General features: G+C 43.9%; 1 protein-coding gene across 1 annotated transcript; it reads right to left on the bottom strand.

Moving 5' to 3' along the window:
• Positions 1 to 332: 332 nt before the first annotated feature.
• On the bottom strand, positions 333 to 27318 carry scap (SREBF chaperone). Its single transcript, XM_061080976.1, has 23 exons — positions 26830 to 27318; positions 23818 to 24018; positions 20622 to 20742; positions 20052 to 20209; positions 18789 to 19009; positions 16549 to 16654; positions 15726 to 15898; positions 15094 to 15220; positions 12848 to 12960; positions 12493 to 12587; positions 12173 to 12271; positions 11204 to 11416; positions 10667 to 11052; positions 9788 to 9937; positions 6597 to 6798; positions 5803 to 5918; positions 4620 to 5172; positions 3315 to 3400; positions 2846 to 2928; positions 1772 to 1938; positions 1496 to 1576; positions 660 to 866; positions 333 to 578 (listed from the first exon to the last, which is right to left on the bottom strand). The coding sequence occupies exons 1-23, from the start codon at positions 26985 to 26987 to the stop codon at positions 333 to 335; spliced, it is 4062 nt and encodes a 1353-aa protein (XP_060936959.1). The 5' UTR covers positions 26988 to 27318.
• Positions 27319 to 27425: the final 107 nt, after the last annotated feature.

The raw sequence follows: 27425 nt of genomic DNA, 5'->3' as shown, positions 1-27425 counted from the left end.
AAACAAAAAGCACAAACCGGTGACTGCCGGATCCTCGTCAGGCGCCAAACATCCAGCTGCTGCTTCTTCTTCTTCTTCTTCTTCTTCTTCTTCTTCTTCTTCTTGACCGAGACCCCCCCGAGGACATGTCCACACGTCTGTGTCGGGGGGGGGGGGTCTCCTCTGATTGGACGCAGCAGGTCGCACAGTTCCTCGTTACATCCACGCGTTAAAAACATCCCACGCCGATAAAAAAAAAAAGTTACAGAACCTCGTACGCAGATAGAAACCGCTCGGACGATTCAAGTCTCATCCGGGTACCATCACCCCTCCCCCCCCACCCCCCCCACCCCTCAGTCCAGCTTCTCCAGCACCGAGGGCACGTACACCAGGCTGAGCTCGCTGCCGAAGTCGCAGACGATGGCGGCGTTGTCGAGGACGAGCAGCTGCCGGACGCCCTGGCCGTCGCTGCTCTGGCCCAGGTAGACCGTCTGCAGCAGGTCGCCGAAGCTCAGGTCCCAGAAGGAGACGCAGCCCTGCCCCCCCGTGACCAGCAGCGACTCGGAGATCACGCCCAGGCTGGCGCCGCAGCCCACTTCCTGTTGAGGGCAGAGAGACGTTAGGTCGTAGAGGAATATACGATTATTAGAAGTGGATTTATTCCTCTGGTAAACTCCGACCTGCTGTATGGAGTAGAGCTTGATCCCGGTGCTTCGGTCCCAGATGCAGATGAGGTCATCGAGTCCTGAGCTGATGACACAGGTGGTGGTGCAGACCAGAGAGGTGACGTCGCCACGGTGACCGTAAACATGGCTGACCCGGCTGCCTGTCAGCACGTCCCACAGGCAGATGGCGCCGTCCTGCCCGCCGCTCGCCAGAACCATCGTCTGAGAGAGAGGAAGACGCTCAGGGTTACTTTCAGATATTTACTAGTTTAATCGTATTTCTGGGCGTTTTTATGTTTTAGGTTTGTGTCAAAATGTCGGAAGATTTATTCTGAGCAACGTGAACTGTGCCACATCCAGTCTTTTAATATTCATAAATTTTCTATTCATTTAGCACTTTTCATCTTAACAATTAAACACAAAAAAGACGATTTAAAAATAAAATGTTTCAATAGAGGAGTCGACTAAATAAAAGGGAAAAAATTAAAGGTTTTTGATTAAGATTAATTAATTAATTAATTAAGATTAAGATGATTGATTAAATAAAATGTAATTCAAAGATAAAACAGTCTTAGATGTACAAATAGATAATTAAATGAAATAAATATAATTCAGTTTAAAGCCCAGATAAAAAGGAAGGTCTTGAGTTTGCATTTAAAATATTGACATATCCAAATCAACAATATTATCATCAATGCAAAGCTTCCACATGTTTTTGTGAGTGTGTGAGTGCGTTTAGAGAATGTGTGTTTGATCTTGGATGTAGTGTTGCATGTGTGTGTGTGTGTGTGTGTGTGTGTGTGTGTGTGTGTGTGTGTGTGTGTGTGTGTGTTGTGTACAGTAGCACTGACCTGGTCTATGTAGATGGCGGTGATTCCTCCTGAGTGACCCTGCAGCGTGAAGAGACAGCACGAGTCCTCCAGACGATAAACCTGACAAATCATCACACACACACATTTAGGAGGATTCAATACGACTGAATTCTGTTCACAGCTTTATGATGAATCAGTTTCTCATATGTGGCATATTAACTCTATACATCAGTACGATCACAGCAGTAAAGTTAAAGGTTTGTGCTCTGATCCGGTTGTTATTTATTTTCCTCTGGGTACAAGCGGCTCTGTTACCCGGACTGTGTGGTCCTGGCTCCCGGTGACGACCCGCCCGGCCGCCGCTCGCAGCACCGTGATTGGCTTGTGGTGAGCGCACTGTATGGAGCGTGTGAGCTGCACGCTGATGGCGTCGTCGCTGCTGTAACAAGGAGACGGAGGAATGCTGCCTCGGCCGGGTCCACCTGCAGGAGGGAGACACGTGGGTAACTTCAATAAATCATCAGGAAATCTCACAGAATTTACAGAGAAGCATAGATATATAAAAACAACTCCAGGCAGTAAAGCATCACTACTAGGGTTACAAAGGGGCAGAAAGTTTCCGGTAAATTTCCGGTAAAATTCGCAAATTAAACGCTGAGCAATAAAAACATCAATCAAAACTCTATTTTAAAGATGTATGGAACGTTGAGTTTCAACCCTCCACTGGTCATTCTTCCATCACATGCACAGATAACTCCCAGCATGCTTCACTCTACAGCAGGGCTATTGAGGCCTGCTGTAGAGTGCAGGACTAGTCAGGTAAGTTTCCATGATATTACTGGGAAAATATATTAGCATGCTGATTGAGGATTGTTCATCTGTTCATCTAGACTATTTCCATTCATTTATCCATCAATTGTAAAATATGTTTACAGACGATTCCAATTGTTTGGCTAACTATTTATATCTCTGGCATTGCATTAGTGTTTTTTTACAAACTTTTTTCTCATCTTATTCTACAGAACAATGCCACGTGCACTCTCTCATGTGTGGAGACATTTCACCCCATCCAATGTAGAAGGAAAGGCTGTGTACATCTGCAAATACTGTGCAAAGACCTATGTTAAGAATGACACAACGATGCAGAAGCATATAGTCAAGTGCCCAAAGTTTCCTCAGGGCTCAAATCAGCCTATGACAAAACAAAATGTTTATATTTATGTCTGTATATGACAAGGTAAATACAGTTAGTATAAATTACCCACAACATTTCCAGTTTATTCCCGTTAATTCCCGTATATTCCCATGGAAAGTTTCCAACTTTGAATATTCCCGGAATTTTGCAACCCTAATCACCACTCATCAGGAAGTGAGGCTGTGGAGTCTCACCTCGGTACTGCAGCAGACCCAGAGGTTTGTTCATCTCGACCGTGAAGAAGTCCAGAGACCCGTTGAGTCGAGCCGCCACGATCCTGAGGAGGAAGAAACACAGAGTCTCAGAATCAATGTGTAAAGTGAGGATCAGCTTGTGTCCAGGTAGTCATAACTGGCATATGTTTTTATGTATCAAGATAAATTCCATGTGGAAATTTAATGTGCAGCAGTGAAACAGCATTAAACTTAACGCCTCTGGGCAGAGGAGGTGTAATAACACCTGAATCAAATAAAGAACAGATGTTCCACTGGAATATTCGTGCCCATCCCACAGAAGTACAGTTCAGCCCTGAAGAAGAAGCCCTGTGTGTGTGTGTGTGTGTGTGTGTGTGTGTGTGTGTGTGTGTGTGTGTGTGTGTGTGTGTGTGTGTGTGTGTGTGTGTGTGTGTGTGTGTGTGTGTCTGCGTGTGTGTGTGTGAGCTACCTGTTGTTGAGGAAGGCGAGAGCTGTGATCCCCGATACTCCGTCTTCATTATTGCAGCGTAACGAACCCTCCACTGCGTCCCACAGCTGCAACCAAGGTTTAAATCATTTAATTATCATATCATGACTGTATTCATTATAGTTATTTTTTTATTGTGAGTGAAAGAAGACGAAGAAGAAAGATAGATAGATAGATAGATAGATAGATAGATAGATAGATAGATAGATAGATAGATAGATAGATAGATAGATAGATAGATAGATAGATAGATAGATAGATAGATAGATAGATAGATAGATAGATAGATAGATAGATAGATAGATAGATAGATAGATAGATAGATAGATAGATAGATAGATAGATAGATAGATAGATAGATAGATAGATAGATAGATAGATAGATAGATAGATAGATAGATAGATAGATAGATAGATAGATAGATAGATAGATAGATAGATAGATAGATAGATAGATAGATAGATAGATAGATAGATAGATAGATAGATAGATAGATAGATAGATAGATAGATAGATAGATAGATAGATAGATAGATAGATAGATAGATAGATAGATAGATAGATAGATAGATAGATAGATAGAAGATAGATAGAACAGGAAGCCTGCTATTTTGCATTTATTGGCCATTTTGGCCATATTCCACATTTTTAATTTGATACACTTGTTCCAGGGGTTTTCATTCATTTTGAAATCCGTCCCCCTGCTAGTTTTTGTTGAAACTATATAGATAGATAGATAGATAGATAGATAGATAGATAGATAGAGTACTTTATTCATCCCCGAAGGGAAATTAAGTCGTCATAGCAGTCATAGAAGAAGAAGAAGAAGAAGAAGAAGAAGACACGACACAGATTTGGTTTATTTATAATTCACAAAGTGCATTCTTACTGCAGGATTCATATTGCACATGACGTTACATTAAAGCTATAAGGTTTGTTTCAAATATACAATATGAAAATACATTATGCACGTGAGCAAAGGGTAACATGATAACTCTATAGGGGGAGCAACAATCACAGAGTGTGGTCACATAGTGCAGCTAGTGATTGTGTCTTACATCAGGATCTCTGACTTGAAATACAGTATGGATATAACTGGGTTTCTTATATGATGTCTACTGGAGTTTAGAGGAAGAAGAAGAAGTGGAAGAAGTGGAAGAAGTGGAAGAAGAAGAAGAAGAAGAATAAGAATAAGAAGAAGAAGAAGAAGAAGAAGAAGAAGAAGAAGAAGAAGAAGAAGAAGAAGAAGAAGAAGAAGAAGAAGAAGAAGGTATCACATGACCCACCTCCAGTTTCCCGCTGCTCCTCCCAGCAGCGATCAGGTTCCCTCTCAGCTCCAGAGCCCAGACCGAACTCTCCCAGTCGGCCGCCGCCTGCGTCCCGGGGGCGGAGCCTCGTTCCTGCGTGAAGACGCCGGCTGCGTCCCCGAGGCTCGGCCGTCTCTGGAGCTGAGCTGCCGAGGGCGGCGAGGAGGAGGAGGTGGAGGAAGGGGAGGGGTGACCGGAGGGCGAGGGGGGCTCGTGCTCCATGTAGGCGCGCTCCACCAGACCCCCGAAGTCGAAGCCGGCCCGGGGGGGCATGGCGAGGTGGGAGGGCGGCAGGCAGGTGAAGTTGGTGTCGATGAGCGGCGTGAGGTCGGGCTGGTCGTTGAACAGCGTCGGCCGGACGGGGGCGGAGCGGCGTCTCAGCGGGTACGCCTCGTCCTCCGAGAGGCCGTCGCCCGGGTTACAGCGGTCGCAGCCGTCGGAGCCGAGACCCTCCAGCTCGGCCGCCCCCCCCATGCTGTCCCAGCCGTCCCCCCGCTGCTCCCAGCAGCCACTGCTGCTGCTGCGCCTCAGCCTGGAACCGGGACAGAGATCTCAGTTAGTGGTAATCAGAACCTGATGAAGGGACGACATGTCCCAACCGGACCGAGGAAGACTCAGGAACCAAGAGGAAGAGCTGGGGACTGAGGCTGGGAAGAGTCAGTCAATCAATCAATCAATCAATCAATCAATCAATCAATCAATCAATCAATCAATCAAGTTTTATTTGTATAGCCCATATTCACAAATCACAGTTTGTCTCATAGGGCTTTAACATGGTGAGACATCCTCTGACCTTCACCCTCAACAAGAGTCAGGACAAACTACTAAAAACCTTTTAACAGGTGAAGATACGTAGAAACCTCAGAGACACATGTGAGGATCCGTCTCCCAGGACAGACACAAGTGCAACAGTTGTGTAAAGGAAAACATCATCAGGATTAAAGTTTTTTAGCAGCATCGATGAGAGTAAACATGTTGAAGGATAACTTCAATACTATATGTCCAGTAGTCCTGCTGCATCCTAGTCTCTGGTCAGCAGCAAGATCACGATCCAGCATCAAGACCTGATCCACTATAGTCCACATGAGACATTTCAGCAGAGAAATATCTACCGACATAATTCATCATGGTTGTAAAAACGTGTTTCTCGTGGCGCCCTCACCCGTGGTTTGGGATGACGGTCAGACAGTCTCCGGTCTGAGCGTCCCACACACGGATCTGTCCGGCCAGGCAGCAGCTCGCCAGCAGCATCCCGTCACTCGCCAGACACTCGATGTCCTGCAGCACAGAAAGTAGGAGATAGTAGTTGTTTGGTTTATTGGGCTGTGACAGGAGCCTCAAACTTTACTAACTAACTTTAAATGTGCGGATGACACTTTATTCTCGTCTAATAGTTAGGGCCCGAGCACTGACATCAAAGGTGTCAGGTGAGGCCCTATTGAAATTGTAAGGATTATTATTATTATTCAGGCAAATGAATTGGCTTTTTGAGGGCTTTACCATGCTCAAATTCTTACCTAAATTTGCAGAAAGTTAGAAAGTGGTGAAAATTTACGTATTCTGAAGGAATTTTCAATGGGTGTCGCAAAATGGCTCAACAGTGCCCCCCCGAGACCCCCGGAAGGTGTTCACATGGACCGGTCTTCACAAAAATCGATACACAGGTGTATCATGACCAGACAAACAAAAAAGTATTTAGTTGCAATTGGAAAAACACAACAGGAAGCCTGCTAATTTGCATTTATTGGCCATTTTGGCCATATTCCACATTTTTAATTTGATACACTTGTTCCAGGGTTTTCATTCATTTTGAAATCTGTCCCCCTGCTAGTTTTTGTTGAAACTCCTCTGGTGAAAAAGCTCTGAAACTTCTTAAAGTATCCTCTCGACTATCTGGTTATAATTGTGAACAAACCATCTCCCACCTCTCTAATCTACGTGTCTGTGAGTTCTCACCATGCTGTGGCCCCTCAGCAGAAGAGGTGAGATCTCGCTGACGGGGGGCGAGTAGCCGTAGTCATCACAGGGCAGGTCGCCTCGGCGCCGGCGTCCGTGGGTCACGCCGTTCTGACCGTAGTTACGTGGGCAGAGAACACGGTAGAGACAGAAGAGGAGGAGAACCAGCAGGACACCAGCCGCCAGGCCCAGGAACGCCACCCTGGATACAAGAAGAAGAAGAATCCCATTATATACATTGTGTTTCCTCCCCAGTGCAAACAGCCTCAAACTTGTGCCACAGATTTTCAGTCCATCGCCACATTTAGATAAATTTAACAATAATTATGGTAATATAATAATAATAAGTTAAATATCAGGCTCCACTCAGTCTCCACGATCTCTACATTCAGATGTGAAACAACATTTTCAGGATGATTTCACTCTCTTCACGACTCACTGAGACTCTTCACACCAGCTCGTCAATGTAAAACTCATTCATTCCAAACGGCCATTTACGTGATGCTACTTGATACTTGTGAATATCTGCAGCTTTAACACTATGAGTCTATTAACTGTGTGTGTTCAAAGTGAAGTATTTGTATGAGCACTGTTCGCCAGAGACAAATAACTAAACAAAAAACTGGACACACACACACACACACACACAGGACTGTACCATTTGTGAAGGAATGTGTGGAAACCGTGCTGATGGAACCTGTCAGTCCAGTTCATAAACACCCAGTTCTCTCTGGAGCGAGACCAGAGGCTGAAACCTGTGAACATTCGTCACATTGTGTCTCTTGTTAAACCCTAATTTTTTTTTTTGTTGTTGTTGTTGTTGTTTCTGAGTGTATTTTACAGGATCTCCTGGGGAGATAACAACGTCTCTGTCAGAACTCGATTAGGAACACGTGCCACTTACAGTTGAGACCTTTGTCCCCCTGGCCTTCTCTCAGCTTCAGGGTCATCTCAACAAGCCATTAACTCAGGTGCTTGAAGGTCACGACCCTGACTCAACTGCAGCTGATAACCCTCCTATCAACTGTCCAAGGATGAAACACACAACTTCACCTTCCACTTGGTGACAACCTGACGCCGGCTTACACAACGCAGCAGTGGAAGCTCAATCGAAGGTGAAACCTCCTCCAGATGAATAAAGAGTGAACGATTAACAACTGACTCAACTTCTTAAGCTTCTTTTGTCACTTTGCAAACATGTCTCCTCTGCTCCAGGTTTACATGGAGGTTGTTGTAACAGCTTGTGTTGCCTTATGTGTGTTTTTACTCATAATTCATCACTTAAACCACTTTCATCTCCGTTGCTGTTACACCACAGATCACTGGGATCCTGAACCCAAACCAGTCCACCAGGCTGGTCCAGTCTGCAAGAGTCAATAATACGAGAGGCAGCGATAACAGATGTCCTCCCTTCCCTCACCTCCTCCCTTTTTGTCTCTATTTCTGTTTCACGTAAGGTAACAATCACTCCAGTGACACTTGACACACTGCACTGTGTGCGCCCTTCAGTCTTTTATTCTTTTCATCTAGAAGAAAGAGAACATTTTTCCTGTGCACTGTAGAAAAACACAGAGTTTCCTCAGAGGTTCCTTGTTCCTGGGAAAAGCTCCTGCAGTGGAAATCCTTTGTTTAAATTCTCCCGAGTGGAATTTCAACACGAGAGCATAAAACAGTGATTTCTTAGAATAGGAAGAATCAGTGTTGATCTTCAATCTGCGCTGGTTATAAATATGACAGCAACACGTGACCTTGGCCTCAAATCACCTTGGACTCTACTTTACTGCTCCAGCTGAGGGACGAGGGCAGGAAGCTTTCAATGTGGGATCAGTTTAATTACTCCCAGATATAATAAGCCCCAGAAAGACGCCTTTATGTTCTGTGGCCTGTTTTCAATCTGGACTGTGTGAAGGTTTTTTTTATTAATTTTCAAGATTTCGAAATCTGGCCCCATTTAGACCAATTAGTTGTCGAAATACATTTTAATTTCATTGTTTGATCAGTATTTTAAACCCTGGTTTCATTGTGATTGAAGTTTTAAATTGTTTGATGAGGTAAAGGAGCTAATTGCTTTTTAAAGACACTTTTAAAAACCTCACAACATGAGTTTATAGAACCGTAATAAAACTGTACAGATGTTTAAACACAGGTGATCAATGATCCTTTCTGCTCAGTATTATGAAACCACAGGTAAAAGGCAACTTCTTCTGGGCTATTCAAACTGTCTTCTGGTTGTGTTGAGTATGTGTTGCAACTAGGGCTGGGCAACGATTAAAAGTTTAAATCGCGATTAATCGCATGATTTCCCTGATTAATCACGATTAATCGCATTTGTATACGTAAAATCCAATAATGAATTAAAAAGTAGTGTATAGCGCAATTTTATTTTCAATGTTCTGCCATATGAACGAAAGTGCCATAACATTTGTTGTGCAAACACTTTTAACATCAGCATTTAATACAGTAGCAGTTAAATAAAATATTCAGTGTAAATCTCAACTTAACAATGTTATCAAAGCAAATACAAAGTTAAAGCTCAATGCCACTGCCAGGGCATTAATGTTATCCTCTTCGTTATGAAACATGTATACTCCTCCCTGCGTCTAATGTAGTCTGCCGAAGCCTCGCTCCACTCGCTGTTTCGTTGAGTGATTTGCTGATATCAACTGTGTGTTTTGCATTCAGGTGATATTTTAGACTGGAAGTTCTCCGGTGATAAGAAAATTCACCTTGGCAGTGGCTACAAATTACTTTGGTTCTGTCGACTCCGCCGTCTGGAAGAACTTTAAAATGAAAATGGCCATGTAAAAGCTCCGTACCCTTATCCATGGTTGTTTATCCGCCAATTATTTTCTTTTTTCCGGTTCCGCAGCAGTCAGCAACAGACTTTCACAAAATAAAGGCCTGACTTTCACAATAAAACAATAAATAATCAAACCTGAGTTAATGCGAGATAAAATAATTGTCTGAGTTAAATAAGTGATGAGTTAACTCGAAATTAACTAGTTAACTTGCCCAGCCCTAGTTGCAACACTATGACTGATGACACGTCCGTCCTCCCCACCTCACAACACAAAGCACACAAGCTCTGAAGTGGGTCAGAGGAAACGGTGATATTAGAAACCTTTCAAGTTTGTATATTCAAGTGGAAGGTGTGTGTGTGTGTGTGTGTATTTGTGTGTGTGTGTGCTGACTTGTAGAGGGTGAGGTCAGTCTGTAGATCTGCAGAGACTCTGGGGATGGGTGGGGACGGATGTCTCGTGTCCTGAGGGTGACGCGTCTCGATGGCTTCCTGGGGACTCAGGTGCACGGTGACGGGAATGACGGGCAGGATGCTGATGTACCTGAAAGTAAACAAAGAGGGATCTTTAATAAACTACTGTCTGTTAACTAGGGATGGGGGGAAAAGTCTTTTTTTAAAACATATTTATTGGTTTTAACCTGGGGGGGATATATGGGGGGAGCAACATGTTGACCAGCTCTTGTTTTTGCACAAGAATCTAAACATACCCAAGCACTAGCTTTGCATCGCCTACATGCAAACAACAATAGCCTACTTTTTGTTTATTTCAAAGTTTATATTCTAAGTAAACTTTTATTCATTCTATTTAATTTACCTTTTATTTATTGTTTAAAAGTCGCCTAAGTGGCATACATTTCTTAATCTGTCAGTTTGTGTGCAGTTGACAGGGGCTATACAATAATAAGGAACATTTTTATTTATTTTCTCTATTGGCTGCCCGGCAGTCGTTAAGTTAATGTTAATATTTGAAATAAAACTTGTAAAGCTCTAAGTGAATTTGACTGTGTTGTATTTGAAGGAATCATTCAACATTTTTCCATGGTCCAGTATTTAAAAAAAAAATAACCAAAAGAAATCCCAGGAAATCGTAATATCGAATCGCAATACCCACAGAAATCGCAATACATATCGTATCGCCACCTAAGTATCGTGATAGTATCGTATCGGGAGGTCCCTGCTGATTCCCGTCCCTACTGTTAACATGTTGTCACTGTTGTTTGACACTTGACTGAGATTAACCGACACTAAACATGTCTCCTGAACCTCTCACCTCTTGGCCAAAGTGAGGTTGTAGTAGCTGAAGAGCGACGGCCAGTGTCTGAAGGAAAGTCTCCTCCATCCCTCCTCGTCCTCCGACCCCCAGGTGATCTGAGGCACCGCGGGGGGGGCTCCTCCCTCGGACCCCGCCCTGGCCGAGCCGTAGTGGCCCTGCGATTGGTTCTCGGGCACGGGAGTGGGCTCCGGTGCCGGGTGGATGCTGAGGGGGATGGTGGGATCTCCACCACGGAACACGGGCGCCACGCCCAGGTGCGGAGGCAGGCCAGCCCCCCCGGCGTCTCCCAGGGGGCTTTGCTCAGACACCTGGGCAGCCAGGTAGGTGCGGATCCCGGCTGGGTCGGTGTAGACCAGGATGCCGATCCAGATCACCGTGCCAACCTGGACATAAAGCAAATTAATGTTAATAATTGGTGAATTTCATTAGAAAGCCTTGAGAATGAGTCCGTAGGTTTCCAGTGATCAAACAAACAGGAATTAAATCATAATAAAAAAGCTTGTATATTAATCTGATCTGAACCGGTCCTCTTACCATGATGATACGCTGAGCCAGGCGGGTACGGGCCAGGAAGTAGACCACCCGCAGCCTCTTGGGGAGCCTCAGGGTCCTCAAGGTCGGGGTCTGCAGGGTGATGGTGTGGGGGGAGGGTCGCGGTGGGGGGGGGGCCTCACGTGGACGCAGTGGGCCGGGTTTGGGAGGAGGGAGCCCGGCTTCTGCTGGCAGGCGGCGGTTCAGGTCGGCCAGCTGAAGAGATCAAGGACGGTTTAGACATTTGTCCACAGAGACGGGTTTTTAACTCTTATCTCCAGTCCAGAGTGGTTTCTACTTTCCAGTGTTTTACTTCTTTGTTTATAGAAAACACACATTTATATTTCTATATTCAAAATAAAAATCAACAGATCAATCAATAATGAAAACAGTCGTATTAGTTACATCCGTATTTATCACATATTTTACCTAAATCCCATATTTCCCACAGGATTTAAAGGGATCTATATTGTATGTTTTTGTGTATTTAAATATATAGGTTCATGGTACTAGTGCTTATTTATCGGGTTACTGAGCTTAGTCCAGTGAAAGGTTTCAGTGTGCGAATGTGTGTGTTTCCGGGTTGTGTGTGTGTGTGTGTGAGTGTGTGTGCGTGTCAGGATAAAGAAACATGAGCTCTATACAGTAAGAGGTTTTAAATGAGTTGTGCACATGCGTGTGAACATTAATCTGGAAACGATGTGGTGAAAGTATGTGGACCTGTCACCGCTGCCTGAACTCCACTAAGTCCTTCATACATCAGAAAGTGACAAGTCGTGTGTGTGTCACCAGTAAAAATGAACTGACTATACACAAGACAGGATATTTTTGTGGTGACAAAACAAGAGAATCTACACAACGCTTGGTGTTACAGATGACTGTGATTAATATCTGTGACTTGATTATTATCATCAGACAACATAAGACGTATACACTCTTAGGTTGTGGGTGTGTGTGTGTGTGTGTTTTCACCTCCATGCGCCGGATGTCTATTGACAGCACTGTGGTGAAGAAGAACATCTGCAGGAAGAAGTCCGACACCAGACCCACAACAGCAAACAAACAGAACTCCTGGAAAGAGAAAACACACAAGACACCAGAGAAGTCAAATTAAAAACACGTTATTTATCCCAGAGATAAACAAGTGGCTGGACGACTAAATAGCTTCACACAGAAGTGACACTTGCTTTTTCTTGTGAAATAAGCAACAAACAGATTAGATAGATTATCTTCTAACAGCATGTGATTTATTTTGATTTCTTGATGAATGGAATTAAACACGTTCCTCTCACCTGGATAGCTGGAACAAGAGTGAAGTATCCAATGAGGATGATGCACAGTTCAGTGGCCATGTTCTTCATGATAGACCAGCTCTCATTACTAAGGCCTGCAGAAAGAAAGTTAACATTTAAAAGTCTTGATTTATGCAGTCGGACAAAAAAAGCTAAATGCTCTTAAACATGCATTTTCCAAAAGTTAACGGGTTCTTTCTTGGCCTGTCAGTTTATCAGCTGTTGCATAATCCTGCTCACAGACAAACAGCAATAAAAACATAACCTTGGCGGAGCACATTTTTTGGCAACGAGTGATATAGACACGTGTTCTAATGGACATGAAGCAAGCAGGCTGAGCACAAACTGTTCTCACCCTGAGCGATGCGGAGTTTGACCTCGAGGTCGACCGGCGTGGACACGACGGACTTGGTGAGGACCAAGACGTTCTCCAGGCCGATGACCACCACCAGGTACGGGAAGATCTCCCTGCAGAGAGGAGACAGACAAACAGCTCAAACATCTAAACTGAAAATGGACAAAAGCATTGAGACTCAAGAATGTCTGCTCCAATGAATCCTCTAGATTATCTCACTTATTATTAAATCACCCCCTTTAACATAATTAATGCTTTTTGAACCTTTGTCGTGACTTTTCCCAGTAACGTCAGATAATCTGACAATGAATTTAAAGGAGAATTAAGATTTAGATCCTGGATCATCAACATAACAATGAGCCACAAGCAAAGAGTGAAAGAACAGCAGCAGAGTTTGGTAGAAATCTTTCTACTTTAGGTTTTAAAGTTAAAAAATGTATGTTGAAAATGGACATTGGTCTAAATTATTTTGATTATCAATTTGAGGCAGTTTTTTTCTCCAAAGAAATCAAGAAATACAAGCTTTTGAACAATCTGATAGAAACATGTTGTTTCAAACAGCTTTTAGGTCGGGCTTAAAAAATTAAATTAATCGCAATTTGAAAGAGCCAATATTGATTCTTAAATTCCAGAAAAGGATTTTTGCCTTTTTCTCTCAGTAAAAGTTAACATCTCATCAACTGTATTCAATTCTGAGAAGAACATTGGAATTTAGCTGATGTAACCGAATCATTAAGGATCAAGTAAATGAAATGATTCTGGATTTGGTGAATTTAAAATCAACTAACAACATCACTGCCGATATCCAGCCCAACTTCAGATGAAACCTGTGAGTCGCTCTCACTCCCATGAGTGAGAGCGACTAATGTCAACTGAGCTCATCCTCATGGTCATTTACAGTAAGGTCACATGACTCATGTCTTTCACTGGTCATCGTGACAGTGACGGTTAAGAACCAAAGCTTCATTTCCCCGTCTGAGCAGCAGCCAGATGCAAAGCAAAGAATTATTTCTCAGTATCTAACAACTCGCTGCCGGGACTGTCCGCTCTGATAAAGTGAAGAGAGATTAGTTAGAGAGAAGTGATAAGCTCAGGCCTCGAAACTAAGTGTTGAACTGGGTCACGGGCGAGTGAGCAGCTCGGCACATTACATCAGACGCACTCGCTCGCACACGGCTCACAACAAACACACACTAACATCTGAGTGGAGTAAACCGTGAGTCGGCAGAATGAGAAGTTCCCGTGTATCCGTTGACCTTGATGTCTGTTTTTTTTTGGCAAACACACGAAGGACAGGCACGGCCCACAGCCGGCCTGCGTAGACCTCGGCCAGTGGTTGGACAGCGGTGCGCCGTTATCACGCCACGCTGTCATGCTTTCTAATAATCCTCAAATGATTGGACGAGCATTAAACGTCAGGATCACTTTATCTCCGCCCCCTCGTGTAGCCCCATCCGATTCCACGCCCCTCGATTCTCGTCTCCTTTTGCCAAGTCGTTGTAAACATTAGGGGAAATCCCCTTGAATCCATGCAGAACAAATGGGAAGTCCATAAACTGGTGTGTGTGTGTAACTGTGAGTGTATCTTGTTGGATCTGTCCTTGTCTTTCTGTGAAGCAGATAAGAGATAACCATGAAACAAGAACGGCCTGTTGGGCCAGTAAATATTAACAGGACACTTTTCATCGTGAAAATAGATTAGCTGCAGATATCTCTCCAACTGAGACACAAAAGCTGAATTTAACCATTTCTTTGTGATTTCCTATAAAAGAAACTAATTATTTCAAATCTCAAGATAAATTTCCACTACAGGCATCAATGCAGATCTCGTTCTCACGCACCAAAGAACAAATATTTCACTTTTTCATCTGTGCACCGTTCACTTCGAATCTGTAGTATATATTAATCTTATAGGAAACGCTGCAGAGAAAGTAAAAAAAACATCCAGGATCAGTTTCATGGTAATTCATCTAGTAGTTCAGATAGATAAAAATGAAATACTGATATCATCATGTACATCAATAAGCACCTCTTGAATCAATTCTTTCCATGCTGATGTATTTTCTGGTTCATGCTCTAACATGGTGAGTAACAACTTTAAAGCAAGAATCTCTTTCTCTTTCTCTTTCTCTGATCTCCTCAACAGCAGTTACAATTGTGTTTGTGTCGTCTGTGTTGTATTGGAGAGATTCAGGCTTTGAACCACAGGGAGGTATAGTGATAGTTTGCACACTGGGGATTCTTACCCTCCATTCAGCGTGGGTGTCAGTCCAAACAGCGTGCACAGTCCCACTGACATCAGCAGCGAGCTGAGCACAGTGACCACAGCAGCCAGAGCCAGGCCCCACTTGGACTTCACCATGTCAATCTTACCTGCAGGGAAGCAAAGAGAAGTGTTAGGAGCAGGAAGCTATAAGATTACATACCACCAAGACATAAGAACTATTCAACTTTTGAACTAGATAAAAAACTGCAGTTACATGCAATCTTTCTGTACTTTTGCAAATACCCGTTCGAGGTACAAATGTCTTTAACAATGTGCCAAACGTGAATTAACTAATCAGCTTGAGGGTGAATAATAATTTGTGTATTTGTGTGTGCTTGTTGCCTGAACTAATGTTTGTTCTGGCAAGTATCGGAGGTGTTAGCGGCGTGCCTTCCTGCAGCGGTGTGCAATGTTCCTGTGTGAGGATTATCCCTGCACCAGACAGGAACAGCCTTGGCACACAAACACACGTGGACATTAAAAGGTGCAATCGGCATAAGCCTGGATCTTTGGCACCTTTCCGTAGATTAAGCAATGTGGGTTGTGTGACCAAGGCACGAAGGTGAGTTGTGAAAGAAGATAGAGATAGAGAGAGAGAGGAGGTGGACTAACGTGTGGAGAAGTAGATGTAGGCGAACAGGATGATGTATGTGGTGACGAGTGGGATGAGCTCCGCGATGCCGATCTCCTCCTTGAAGTGGACGTGCACCATGTGGTCGTCTCTCAGGCTGCAGTTGGCCGACGGGTGGAGCAGCTTCAGACGCGCCCGCATGCTGCCCAGGAACCTGAAGGCACACAGAGATCACGATCAACATCTACAGCAGCAAGGACAGAGGCGGCCCACTGATTCCCTATTTGTATACATGACTGTAAGAAAGCACTGTGGGAAGATGGAGTGGATTACCAGTCTGTGTCTCAGGCCACTGGATTGTTTACACGAGAGGTTCAAACCAAATTACCTTAAATTTCTGCCTGTCAAAAATAAATAACAGCCTTTGCTCAACTGGAACAGAAAGTGAAGTGAAACAAACCAGCACTTTTATAAAAACATCTAAAACTCAGAGTGAAGAGGCTAAAAAAGCCAAATGTCTTGAAATCTACGGTGTCTATAAATACACAGATTGTATTTAGGACACATCACAGTCGTAATGAACGCAGCATGCAACATCTAGAGAAGAACAAACCACCATTTAGAGGTGTTTTAAAAGAGCTTGATTCATTTATCCTTCATGTGACACAGATGAACTCTGGGAACGACCCGGAAAGAAACGTAATTACAACCAAACGCATTTGTCACAGCAGAGTTAAATGTAAAAAAAAGTAAAGAATTAAAGGCTAATGCTGACATTTTCATTCTTTCTCTCAAAATTCTATTGAAACTTGATTTTTTATTTCAAACATTAAACATTATTATTTATTTGCCCACGTTCCTCACCTTGCATCGTAGCTGGACAGCACCACGGTGATGGTGTAGGTCACCACCCTCTTCCTGCTGTAATGACTGACTCCCGTGTACTTCCCAGGGACCCCGAACAGCAGATCTGTAACAAACACACACAATAAACAATTCTCAAGACTCACACATTGCAGCACATCAGTGTAAAAAGAACAATAATGAGTTTGTGTAATTTGTTGATTGAATTAAAGGGGATTGTTGGGCCTTGGATGAGTTATGTCCTCCACTGACCAGCTGACCACTGATATTTGAGAAAGCTCTGAGATCTCGGTGCTGATATCACACTGAGCTGCTGTTGTCAGATTCTGATGTTAGACAACATGTTAAACAGGAGAGCAGCTTGTGCAAGAATAATAAATTAACTGCGATGTATACGATCACAGGCGAACTGCCCCTTTTTAATCTCATATAATTCATACTGGGTAGCCGGCAGAGGTGTAAAGTAACGAATTACATTTACTCACGTTACTGTAATTGAGTCGTTTTTTTGTGTACTTTGTAATTTTTTGAGTAGTTTTTGAAATGGGTAATTTTACTTAAGTAGATTTTGACTAAAGTTTTGTACTTCGCTACAATGGAAATTACATCCGTTACGGAGTAAAAAAAAAACATTTTGTTGTGCCTTTTGTTTGCAGGGTATGAATAAATAAACAGGGAAAATTAGCAATAATAAAACAAAAATAAAAAAAACATTTATTTTAGTAGATGATGCATATGAAGTACAGTTTAAGGCAAGGGGTAGTGATGGATAAAGTTTTCTTTAAAGTTTAAATATACAGTGGGACAGCAGCATTTTAACTTTTTATTTTAGCTGTCATGTGGTTCGTGTCTTGACATGTCCTTCCAAAAGTTCTTAAATGTTGTGTTGACATGTTAAATGTTTAATGTTTGACATGTTTAATGTTTCATTGCACTTATATTTGTAAAGATTCTCCTTTAATTAAAAATAACTGTTTTTGGATTGGATTTATGACCCCTTGTCCTTATTTGCACTGTATAGGAGCGGCCCCCATCAAGTTGTTGGAAGTAACTAAGTAACTTTTACTTAAAGTACATTTTAAATAAACTACTTTTTACTTTTACTTGAGTAGATTTTTAGATGGGTACTTTTACTTGTACTTAAGTAAAATTTCATCAAAGTAAAAGGTACTTTTACTTGAGTACAATATTTCAGTACTTTTTACACCTCTGGTAGGCGGGTACCCTGGTGCAGTTTGGGTTCTTCCTCCCTCGCCGGGGCTGCTGGGATATTCCTCTGCAGCTTTCCCATGCCAGTGTGGCTGACCCTACATCAGCTCAGTGTGAACAAGAGTATCAGTGCGACTGCATCTGGCAGCCAAGCCGTCCCCGACTCCGGCTCCACAATAATCTGGCCACCTCTAAATCACTTGAGCTGGAGTCTGAGGCGGAACGCTGGGCTGGCTCGGGGGTGATGTGGTTCACTGTGTCAGTGGGTAACGTTTTAAGAGAATTCAATAAATTCCCAAGGAATGAAAAGGGTTTGTTCTCCGTCAGAATAAAACCCTCTTAGTTTGCTGATACAGCTAATCTCACCACTCACTACCTTCCAACAATTACTCCGGTTGAATGATAAACTGCTTCCAACAAAGCAGTCAAGACAATAAAGGACCAAACAAACCATATCGACCATTATCTTACAGGAGACATTATCACTGACAATTCAGAAGACTGCATTTGTCCCTTTCTGCCTCTACTAGAAGATAAAATACATTCAGTCTGGATTGGTTTGGAAATCTTATGGCAAAAGACAGGAAGCTAAATAAACTGGACGTAGCACAGGGTCAAGAAATTAAAGAAATGGTGCCACATCATGAATTCTGGGAAAGTAAAAGTTGAAGGTTGTGGTCTTTGAACCTTGAGAAACGAGTTTGATATCAACAAATTCTTTGTCCGATAACATCTTCCCACGGATGACATTTCTCAGCAATGTGTCAGGGGTTCGAATAGATTCATCATTCTGATATATGTTCCATATTTAACACGTTAAGAGCAAGTTGTGGCTCAAAGCGTGAGTCTGTCAGCAGCACACAGGAGCATCTGACAGGCCATAAATTCACATGAACTTGAGCCTTTAGGCGCATTTAAGGAAATGAAAAAAAAATCTTATCCAAGGAATAATCTGCCTGTCTGCCTGTTTGTCTGTCTGCCTGTCTACCTGTCTGCCTGTCTGCCTACCTGCTCCTCCCCCCCCTACCTACCTCTCAGTGTGGCCGAGGTGTGCAGGCCCTTGGGTTCGTGCTTCTGGATGGTCTTGAGGAGGTCGGGGTCCGAGTCGAACAGCTCCCGCTGGTTCTGCCAGTAGTTGCCGGGGGAGACGAGCAGGCAGCCGTGCTCGGGAAGCACCGACTGCATCCGCCGTAACCCTGGAAACAGGTCGGTCACCTGGAGACACAACGCCTCCAGACTGCGAACCCCAGAGCTGAAGGAGGAGAGACAGGGAGAAGACACTTAGCTCCTCAAGTTATTATCTGAGCAGGACACCTCTTTAATCTATTAATCATCAATCCCTACGGCTGATTAAATGTTAATTAGATAATGGCATAAGTCTTGTAGAGTTGTTTTATAATTGAACGACCTTCATTAGGTTCTCTACTCTCTCAGTTTTCCAGCATAACAACAGTGTGTGTCTACAATCAGCTCTCCTATCACTGGTAACGTGCAGCTGTCAAACAGAGCAACACGGCACGTGCACAAAGTCCAGGAGCTCGTCGCTCACAACAGATCGATCCTCACTAACAGTCACGTTCTGTTTTTCTTCATAACTCAAGGTCGTGGATGTTTTTCTGTTTTTAAACTGCTTCGTGATGGGGACAGACACCGATGTATGTTGAAAGTTGTAGTATTTAAGAGAGGAGAGATGAGGTCTAAGTGTTGAGTTTGTCTTTACTACGACTACTGGTAATTAATCAATAGTCAAATTAAGTCAGAACTGTTTTAATTATTGTTTCAGTAATGATTTTGAGGAAGTCACCTTTAGCTTAGAGAAATTCTAATACTCATGTTTACTCACTTATTGTTTGGTATTTTAATAATCAGCACATTAATAATGTAATTTTTGGCATGTCTCTCGTTCATGATGCAAAATTTTACATATCTGATTTGTGGTGGAAAGTAATTTATTAGATTTACTTAAATTTACTTTGTTTTAAAGTACAATTTTTATTTCAAATACTTAAGGTATATTTCCATGACGTGATAGTTTGCAGCTCTGGATTTCATGAATGAAACATAATTTTAACACATAATACTCAATTAATATCTGAAATAAATAAAACATAAGATTCTGATTGGTGCCACTTTGCATTTGCAGATGTACTGTGAATATTTGTATTGAATTTAGCTAATAAAACTTATTAACTTAATTAAGTAGGGATGATTTGAATGCAGGACTTGTGATATTTTCCCTTGTCATATTGCTGTGCTCAGTACTTCCTCCACTGGTCATCTCCCAGTGTGTTTACCTGTCGGTGTGGACGTGGTTCCGGATCTCCTCCAGCAGGGTGAAGACTCGACCCAGGGGCGACCGGAACACGTCCACCGGCACCAGGCTGCTGTCCCACGGCGACACCGCTGCCTTCACCAGCACCTGCTGGATGTAGGCGACCGGCGGACCGCGGTACTGCAGCACACGGACGCACAAGCACATTGAATCCACTGAAGCAGCCACATCAACAGGTAAAGGGTCAGTTTACTGATCCCACACCAGAAGTAATGTCAGTGAAAGTGTTCTGTGACGCTTCCTGTCCCGCTGCCTCGGAGGCAGTAACTTAACACTACTGATGACAATGAGATGAGTCGCTCCTTTGTGTTTGCCATCTGCTGTCATTGTGTATCAGCCTCCATCTTTGTGTTGAGACTTTGTGCAACTGAGAACGAGTTTGCTTTTCTCAAAATGCAGCATTTTGTCAGATCCAGGTATGAGATTAGTTAATGCATTAATACATTTAAAGGAGTAAGGAGATGATGGTTTGACACTGAACATACTGAGATGTATAGATATCTGTGTGTGTGTGTGTTTTCTCTTCTCGTACCCAGTCGGGTCGCTCCCCGAGGTCTCCCTGAGGCTCATGGGAAGGGACGCTGTAGTCTCGGACCCCCGTGGTGAACTCCACAGGACCCGTCCCAGGCAGGGGAAGCCTCAATAACGGATAGCTAAGAGACAGAGAGGGGGTGGGGGGGGGGGGGGGGGGGTCACAGGGTAAATAAAACACAAGTATGAGAATGACTTAACCTTCATACGACAATTAACATCAGTGCAGTAATGTTCTAGCCTAAACAAGTGCAGGTAAAGACTCGTTCTCCTCAGAGTGTCAAGCAGCCAAAACGTCATCATGAAATAAAGAACTAAATATAAGTATTAAGAAATCTGAAGCTGTAAACTTAAGTTGTTTTTAAAAACAGAGAGCTTCAGTTAGAGGGGTTGTGCTTCAGTCGTGTGTGTGTCCATGTGTGTGTGTCTAATTTCAGAGCTACCTGGAAAAACCCACTCCCCTTTTTCCTGTAATAGGTTGGATCTGTACAAAACAAGTCAATTTCCCAAGAAACGACTCAGTAAGTCACCCTTTAGGTGTGTGTGTGTGTGTGTGCGCATGTGTGTGTGTTGGTAGCAAGTTCATTTTGTACATGCTTCTGTTCCTTTCTCTGCGTACTCCTTGCACATGTCAGACTGACAGGAAGGAACAGAGCACCTGAAGGAAAGCCGGCCTCAGGGTTGTCGTCCGGACAAGTCCCAGCCGGAGTGCACTCAACCAGTTCCCTGTGTGAATCTACAGCTGTGTTCACACGGACCTGAGCCCCGCGTGAATAAAACACTCACAAAGCCTGCTCATTCATATGAAAGGAGTCGGTCAGGTGGTCCCGAGGCAGCGACCACGCAGACTGTGCCACACGGCCGCTGACTTGGAACTGGCTCAGAGTTTGAAGCAAACCATTCTTAAGAAACAGCTTTTACTTGAGTTGCAGCTGCAAGCAAACACTGTGGTGTCGCCACTTAAGACCCACTTTGAAACCAGAGGATTACATCACACACACACACACACACACACACAAACACACACACTCGCAGGTTTACGCAACTGTCCTTATTGCATTGCCTTCCATTAATTGTCGAAAGCCTGATCAAATCCTTTAACAGGACCTCGGGAATGATCCGATCTAAACTGGCGCCACATTGACCCGTTCAATTAGAGCAGCGACAAGGTTGTCGGCTGCGTCACACACACGCACAACCCAGCGGGAGGTTTTCTGCACACACACGCGTTCACAACAGCAACAAACACAGAGTTCAGCGCTTTCTTCCCCCGGAGATATTTGTTTTCCTTTTTCATTTTTACATGTTAGAAGCGTCATTAAACCCCATCCCCACAGAAACCATCTTTGAAAGATTGTACGTGTACTTTGACGTCCATGTCCCATCTGCTAACATGGAGGAGGCGGGGTTTATGACTCATAGTGCAGCCAATCACCAAGGAGCAATCAACACACTTTTTGGGGAGCTGTCTTGTCATGAATTCATAATACATTTAAGAATAATGACATTATTATGCAGCACTTCCCATTAACAGGCTCCATTTGGGGCGGCTCTGTAATTTGTAGCTTCTACTGATTAACTGCTTGTGAGGCGTTTAGGGGACATCTGTAAATTGTAGTTACACACAATAGCCTGGCTTTCACTCTGACACTGTTAACTGCACGAGTCTGTACGAGCACATCAACATGTTGTAAACGCCGTTTCCCACTTTTCCAATGTGCAACCACAGAAGCTTCCAGCTGATGAACAACGGTGGAGTAATTTAGATAAGGAAATTGATTTGTTTCAATATTATTTCTGAAGATAGAGATCAAATCCTTGTATTTATTATAGAAACTATTTTTCTATGTTTCTTGAAAACGTTTAAAAAAATAAATTAGTAGCTGATTAACTTCTTGCCGAGTCACTGTTATTGATCCAACACGTTATCAAGCACGTAGACGTTGTGTTGTCATTTTGTGAATCTCACTTATCTCCCTTTGTGAAAACTTGCTTTTCAGTTAACTCCCAGGAACTTCTCTCTCTCTCTCTCTCTCTCGCTCTGTTTTCTCCCCCCTCCCCTCCTCTCCCCACCCACCCACCCCCTGCCTCTCCCTCTCTCCAAGGTCACTGTACCTCCACAAAGGCCTCTTTTGTGTGGAGCCGGCCCCCCCCCCCTGACAAGCAGATGGAGAGACAGGCCTCCCATTCTCACAGGGCCATTTTCTCACAGCCCTTCGCTCTCTAGTCCGGCCTTAAACATCCCCGTCGTCCAGCTCTTTTCTTTCACTTCGCCCCGGGTGGCGGCCAGTGGTCCGTGTGTTCGGACCACTTCCCCCCCACACACCCCCACCCCCCTGCTGTAAGGTGCCTGAAGGCCGGCACGCAGCAGCAGGTGCATGTATGTTTGTGTGTTTTCAGATCGCTGCGATTGTTTTAACAATGTCTTCACTGATGAAAACCAGGGAAACTCTCTGACCTGCGTTCTTTCTCTTGACCGGTGGTTCAGTAAGAGTAGATGTGTGTGTGTGTGTGTGTGTTTGTTAAGTGAGGGCTTGTGGCGTTGTGTCAGCGGGGGGGGGGGAGTTACTATGTGTGCGCAGATGGTCAGTTCAAACAAGAGTCTAAACCAGTTTGTAGTTTAAATACAGGCCGGTCCTAGAAAGCAGAAGTAGAGCTGTAGTTCAGGATGAGGGGCGAGTTAGACTTTGGGGACTAATGCTGCTAATCAGGATTCTGATCTGACTTTAAGAAAAATTTACTTTTTACCTAAGATGTAAATATAAATGCATCGTTTTTTTCTGTAAAATATATTTTAATCAATGGTTGAAAGTTACTAATAGAGGGATTTAAATTCAAGATGTGGATCCTCTTCACTTGCAGGGAGGTGGTTTGGCTTTAAAAAGACAAATGTTGCTCAGAAGACAACAATCTGAAAAGTATGTCCGAAGATATCTGACGCATCTGCAAAATATTAGAATAAAAATATGAAGGATATGACATAACCTGTTTTGTCAGGTGAAGTTTTCCTTTAAATCACGACAATCCAAGTCCTGCAAAATGACCACTGAGTTGAACAAGCATCTTTCTGACAAATCCGTCCGAAATCCAAAGTCACCATCCTGTACGATCTGGACATTTGATTGTGTCTAAAATGTATAATCATTTTTTACCAACCCCCCCCTTTAGATTTGTATGTTTGTAGACAGGTGACCTACCAGCAGGTGAGGATGCTGGCCGAGGTGAAGAGGATGATGGGGACTGGGTAGGAGGCGCACAGCAGCCCGTGGCGGTAGAACGCCGCCGAGATCTTCTGCCTCAGCTGCTCGCGCAGCGTCATCCTGGTGGGCGGGGTCAACTCCCGGCCATTGGAACGCACCGGGCGGCGGAGGACAGAGCGCCGCGGGGCATCCAGGGACCTGGGGGGGGGGCGAGGAAATCATTTTAATAGATCTGTTTACAGAACATCACTTAGAAGAGGGAATCGAGGCAGTTGGCATAATTCACAGAGATTAAATGGAAACTTCATCGATTAACTATTTCACATTTTAGTGAGGCAGTAAATTGTTAGTATTTAACAGCTCTGTCACATTAATCAGTACATAAAGACAAATAAATGAATAAAAAAATATTTATAGATCACCAACAGAATTTAGAGGTGAACATAAAATGAAACTGCTGGTTTGACAAGACGAGCAATTTACAGGCGTCACCTCGTGAAAATAATGATTGACAATTTCACGGCTGTGAACCAACTAATTAAGACAATAGACAACACATGAGGCAACGTGGGGGTTGGTGGAGATTGGGGGGGGCGAGGTTGTGGGACACATGCTCAACGGGACCAGACACTATGAGACGTGTCTTTTTGGAAAATCTAATTCCACAGTCCAAGGTGCAAAGAGTAAAAAAATTAAATCAGACAAAAGCAAAAATCTTACTTTTGAGAAGCTGCGACCAGGAAACAGTTCTTCAATAACAAAATGATCATCAATAGTCATTAATATTCTGCTTATAGCTGATTGGGTATCAGGTCTGATCTATAAAATAACCCAGAAGGTTCTCAAATTTCTTGATTGTTGAAGCTGATTATTTATTATTCAGTAAATTAAGCACATGCATTTATTTCTATTACATTTTTGTTTTACAAAGTGATAAATATTTATGTCAAGCCTGAGACATAAAAGAATGAACCAGTCTCCACACAGGGAGACAAACAGCTTATGAATTCCTCACTGGTATCGGATCAGTGTTCAGTATCGGCAGATACCCGACAGGGACTGAAGAGTCAGATATGTGCGTCTGTGGATCGACTCCAGGAAATTGCCCTTCTGCACCTCTGAGCCAGAGATGTACACAGTCCAATGTTCACACTGACATTCCAATCAATACGTGTGTGCTGATGCAGAGCTGCTTGTACCCAAAACATGTTGTGCTGTCGAGACCAACGGATCAAGAAGTTTGTGCCGTCTTGCTTTTCCTCAGTGTCGTCTACAATAAATCTAAGATATAAATGAGGTAGCCTCAGTTTTTTGATATATATAATGTGTATCATTTATGCATCTCAACAGGGCTAATGTTGTATGGCTCAACACTACTACACAACATTCTAACACACACACTTGCACACACAGGTTGGTTCTTCTGGGGGCTGCTCTGCCCTGGACACCTAATTGGTTACATACGGTGCACATGCTGCCGACTACAGGCCCGGTGTGTTTCATCCTCCAGGCGAGCTCGTAGGGTCACATGGTCGACAGCGCTCCAACACGCGGCTCATTCAGCAGCCGGAGGTGTGTGGACACGTGCAAAAACACACAAGTCCGACTGGGCAGCTGCACGTGTGTACAAGTCTTGTTGTTGATCACACCAGAGAGGGGGGGGGGGGGAGACGGCCACCAGGTTCCCTGAGAACAGCAGGTAAACTCCACCTCCACTCAGGCAGGAGCATCGTTTCCTCATTAAAGATGCAGGAAGGGACGGAAACTGGATATTTATACTAGATACTATGTCTGACATCCATATTAAGGCAGTAACTAAATATGAATCCTTACATGCAGATCTGGGTTCATGTCCCTATCATCTTAGGGCCCGTGTTGGGATCTTTCCTCCTGATCCAGAGACATTGGATCTGAGAAACCTGATGGTGGATGTCGCAGTGAGACCCTTGCAGACCACCTCCACAGGGGCAGACTGTTGCTGTCCAGCCATGTTGTTCTTCTTCAAATGCCACGTCCGTATACCGCAGCCTGTTCCTCTCATTCGCTTCATCAACTTCATCGTCCCAGGGTCCCGTCGATTCTACAAAGTAGACCACGTGTAGGATGTTGGACCAGAGAATCAGGTCTGGTCTTAGGGAGGTAGTGTCAATATGTGACTGTAATCCCAGACTGGTCCAGCTGACCACTCCTGGTCAATATATTACAATATATTACCAGATTTGATCTTGATTCAGTCCAAAACCTGAATAATTCAGTTTACTATCATATACAAAAGAGAATTGCATCAAATAATCACGTTTTAGAAGCTGGAATCAGCAAGTTTTCTGCATTTTGTTTAAAAGATTAATGATTAGTTTTTGTTGTCTTAATATCAGTGTCATAATATTGAGATGTCTCTGGTTTTGAGTTCATTTTATGAAAGAAATTAAAACATATGTAAAACAAGAACTTAAATAACTCTTGGTTTGTTTTAATGCTTGAAATTAATACATTCTGTTGTTTTAATCATCTGTAAATGATAACACTAAATGTTCACACCACCACTGAAGCTATAAATTCAATTTTAATTTCTCAAAACTGGCCATACATCGTGACTCTGTGCTCGACTGGTTCCTGAACACTGATTCAAGAGGAAGAAATGTGTGAGTCTTTGCCTTGTGGGTGGAACAACTCCCAACTCAATCTGCTGTTTGACTTCTCAATCTCAGCTCTTATCTCAGTGTTTACTCAGCAGACCGGTTCAACACAGCCTATCAGTGTTTGCTGTTACACACACGGCTCCAGAACACTGTTTAATTCTCCGCCGTGGCAAAAGCTACGGCAGCTGGACACTGTCTCTCTCTGCTGAACCGGCCCGACTCTGCTGACTCAGCGTTTCACATGTCCACGAGCAGCACCGTGTTATTAGTTCCCGAGCCAAAACACAAACGGCATCGCTCGGTGGGACCACCAGCCGCTCCCACCACACCGTACAAATCACAGAAGCCTCTCTCTGTTCCGGGACCGTACCTGTTGATGGGACACCAGGTTATCTCTCGGGCTCGCAGCCGGTTATATCCAGGTGTTGTGAGCTGAAGCGGAGCCCTGTGGTTAGCATAGTGATTCCTCCGGGTTCCAGGCAGAGTGTGTGGCTGCTCGGTTTGCCCCCCCGGGAGCCACGGCAACATTCCCCGGGAGGAATTTGCCCCGGGAGCCTCTTGATCTGCCGTTATAAATACACTATACAGTAAACACAGCAGCGTCCTGGCAGGCTCGCACAATGGGTTCTGCAGAGGTCCGAAGACGGCTTTGAAGTGAAGCCCCTCTGCTCTGTGATTCTTGCGGAAAGCCGAGTCTCCAGGTTCTGCTCCCGCTCGATATTTTTCCAGGGACAACTTTCAATGAACGCCTCCATCTCTCCGCTGTCTGCCCGGCTCACTGCATGCTGTGGGTTTCGCAGCAGTCGGGCTTGATTTGGCAAAGGCTCAGCTGCATCTCCGTCAGTGAACTAATCCGGGATTTGGCCGATCGGAAACTCAACGAGCAGGGCTCAGGGCCTATGGCCACCCCCCCCACCACCACGGCTTCCCCTGTCCTGTGGCCACAGCCTTCAGGCGGGATATCAC

The sequence above is a fragment of the Limanda limanda genome, chromosome 11 (genome assembly GCF_963576545.1).
Source record: "Limanda limanda chromosome 11, fLimLim1.1, whole genome shotgun sequence".
NCBI lineage: Eukaryota > Metazoa > Chordata > Actinopteri > Pleuronectiformes > Pleuronectidae > Limanda > Limanda limanda.
The sequence above is the reverse complement of the archived record's forward strand: the minus strand, read 5'-3'. Positions and strand labels throughout refer to the sequence as shown.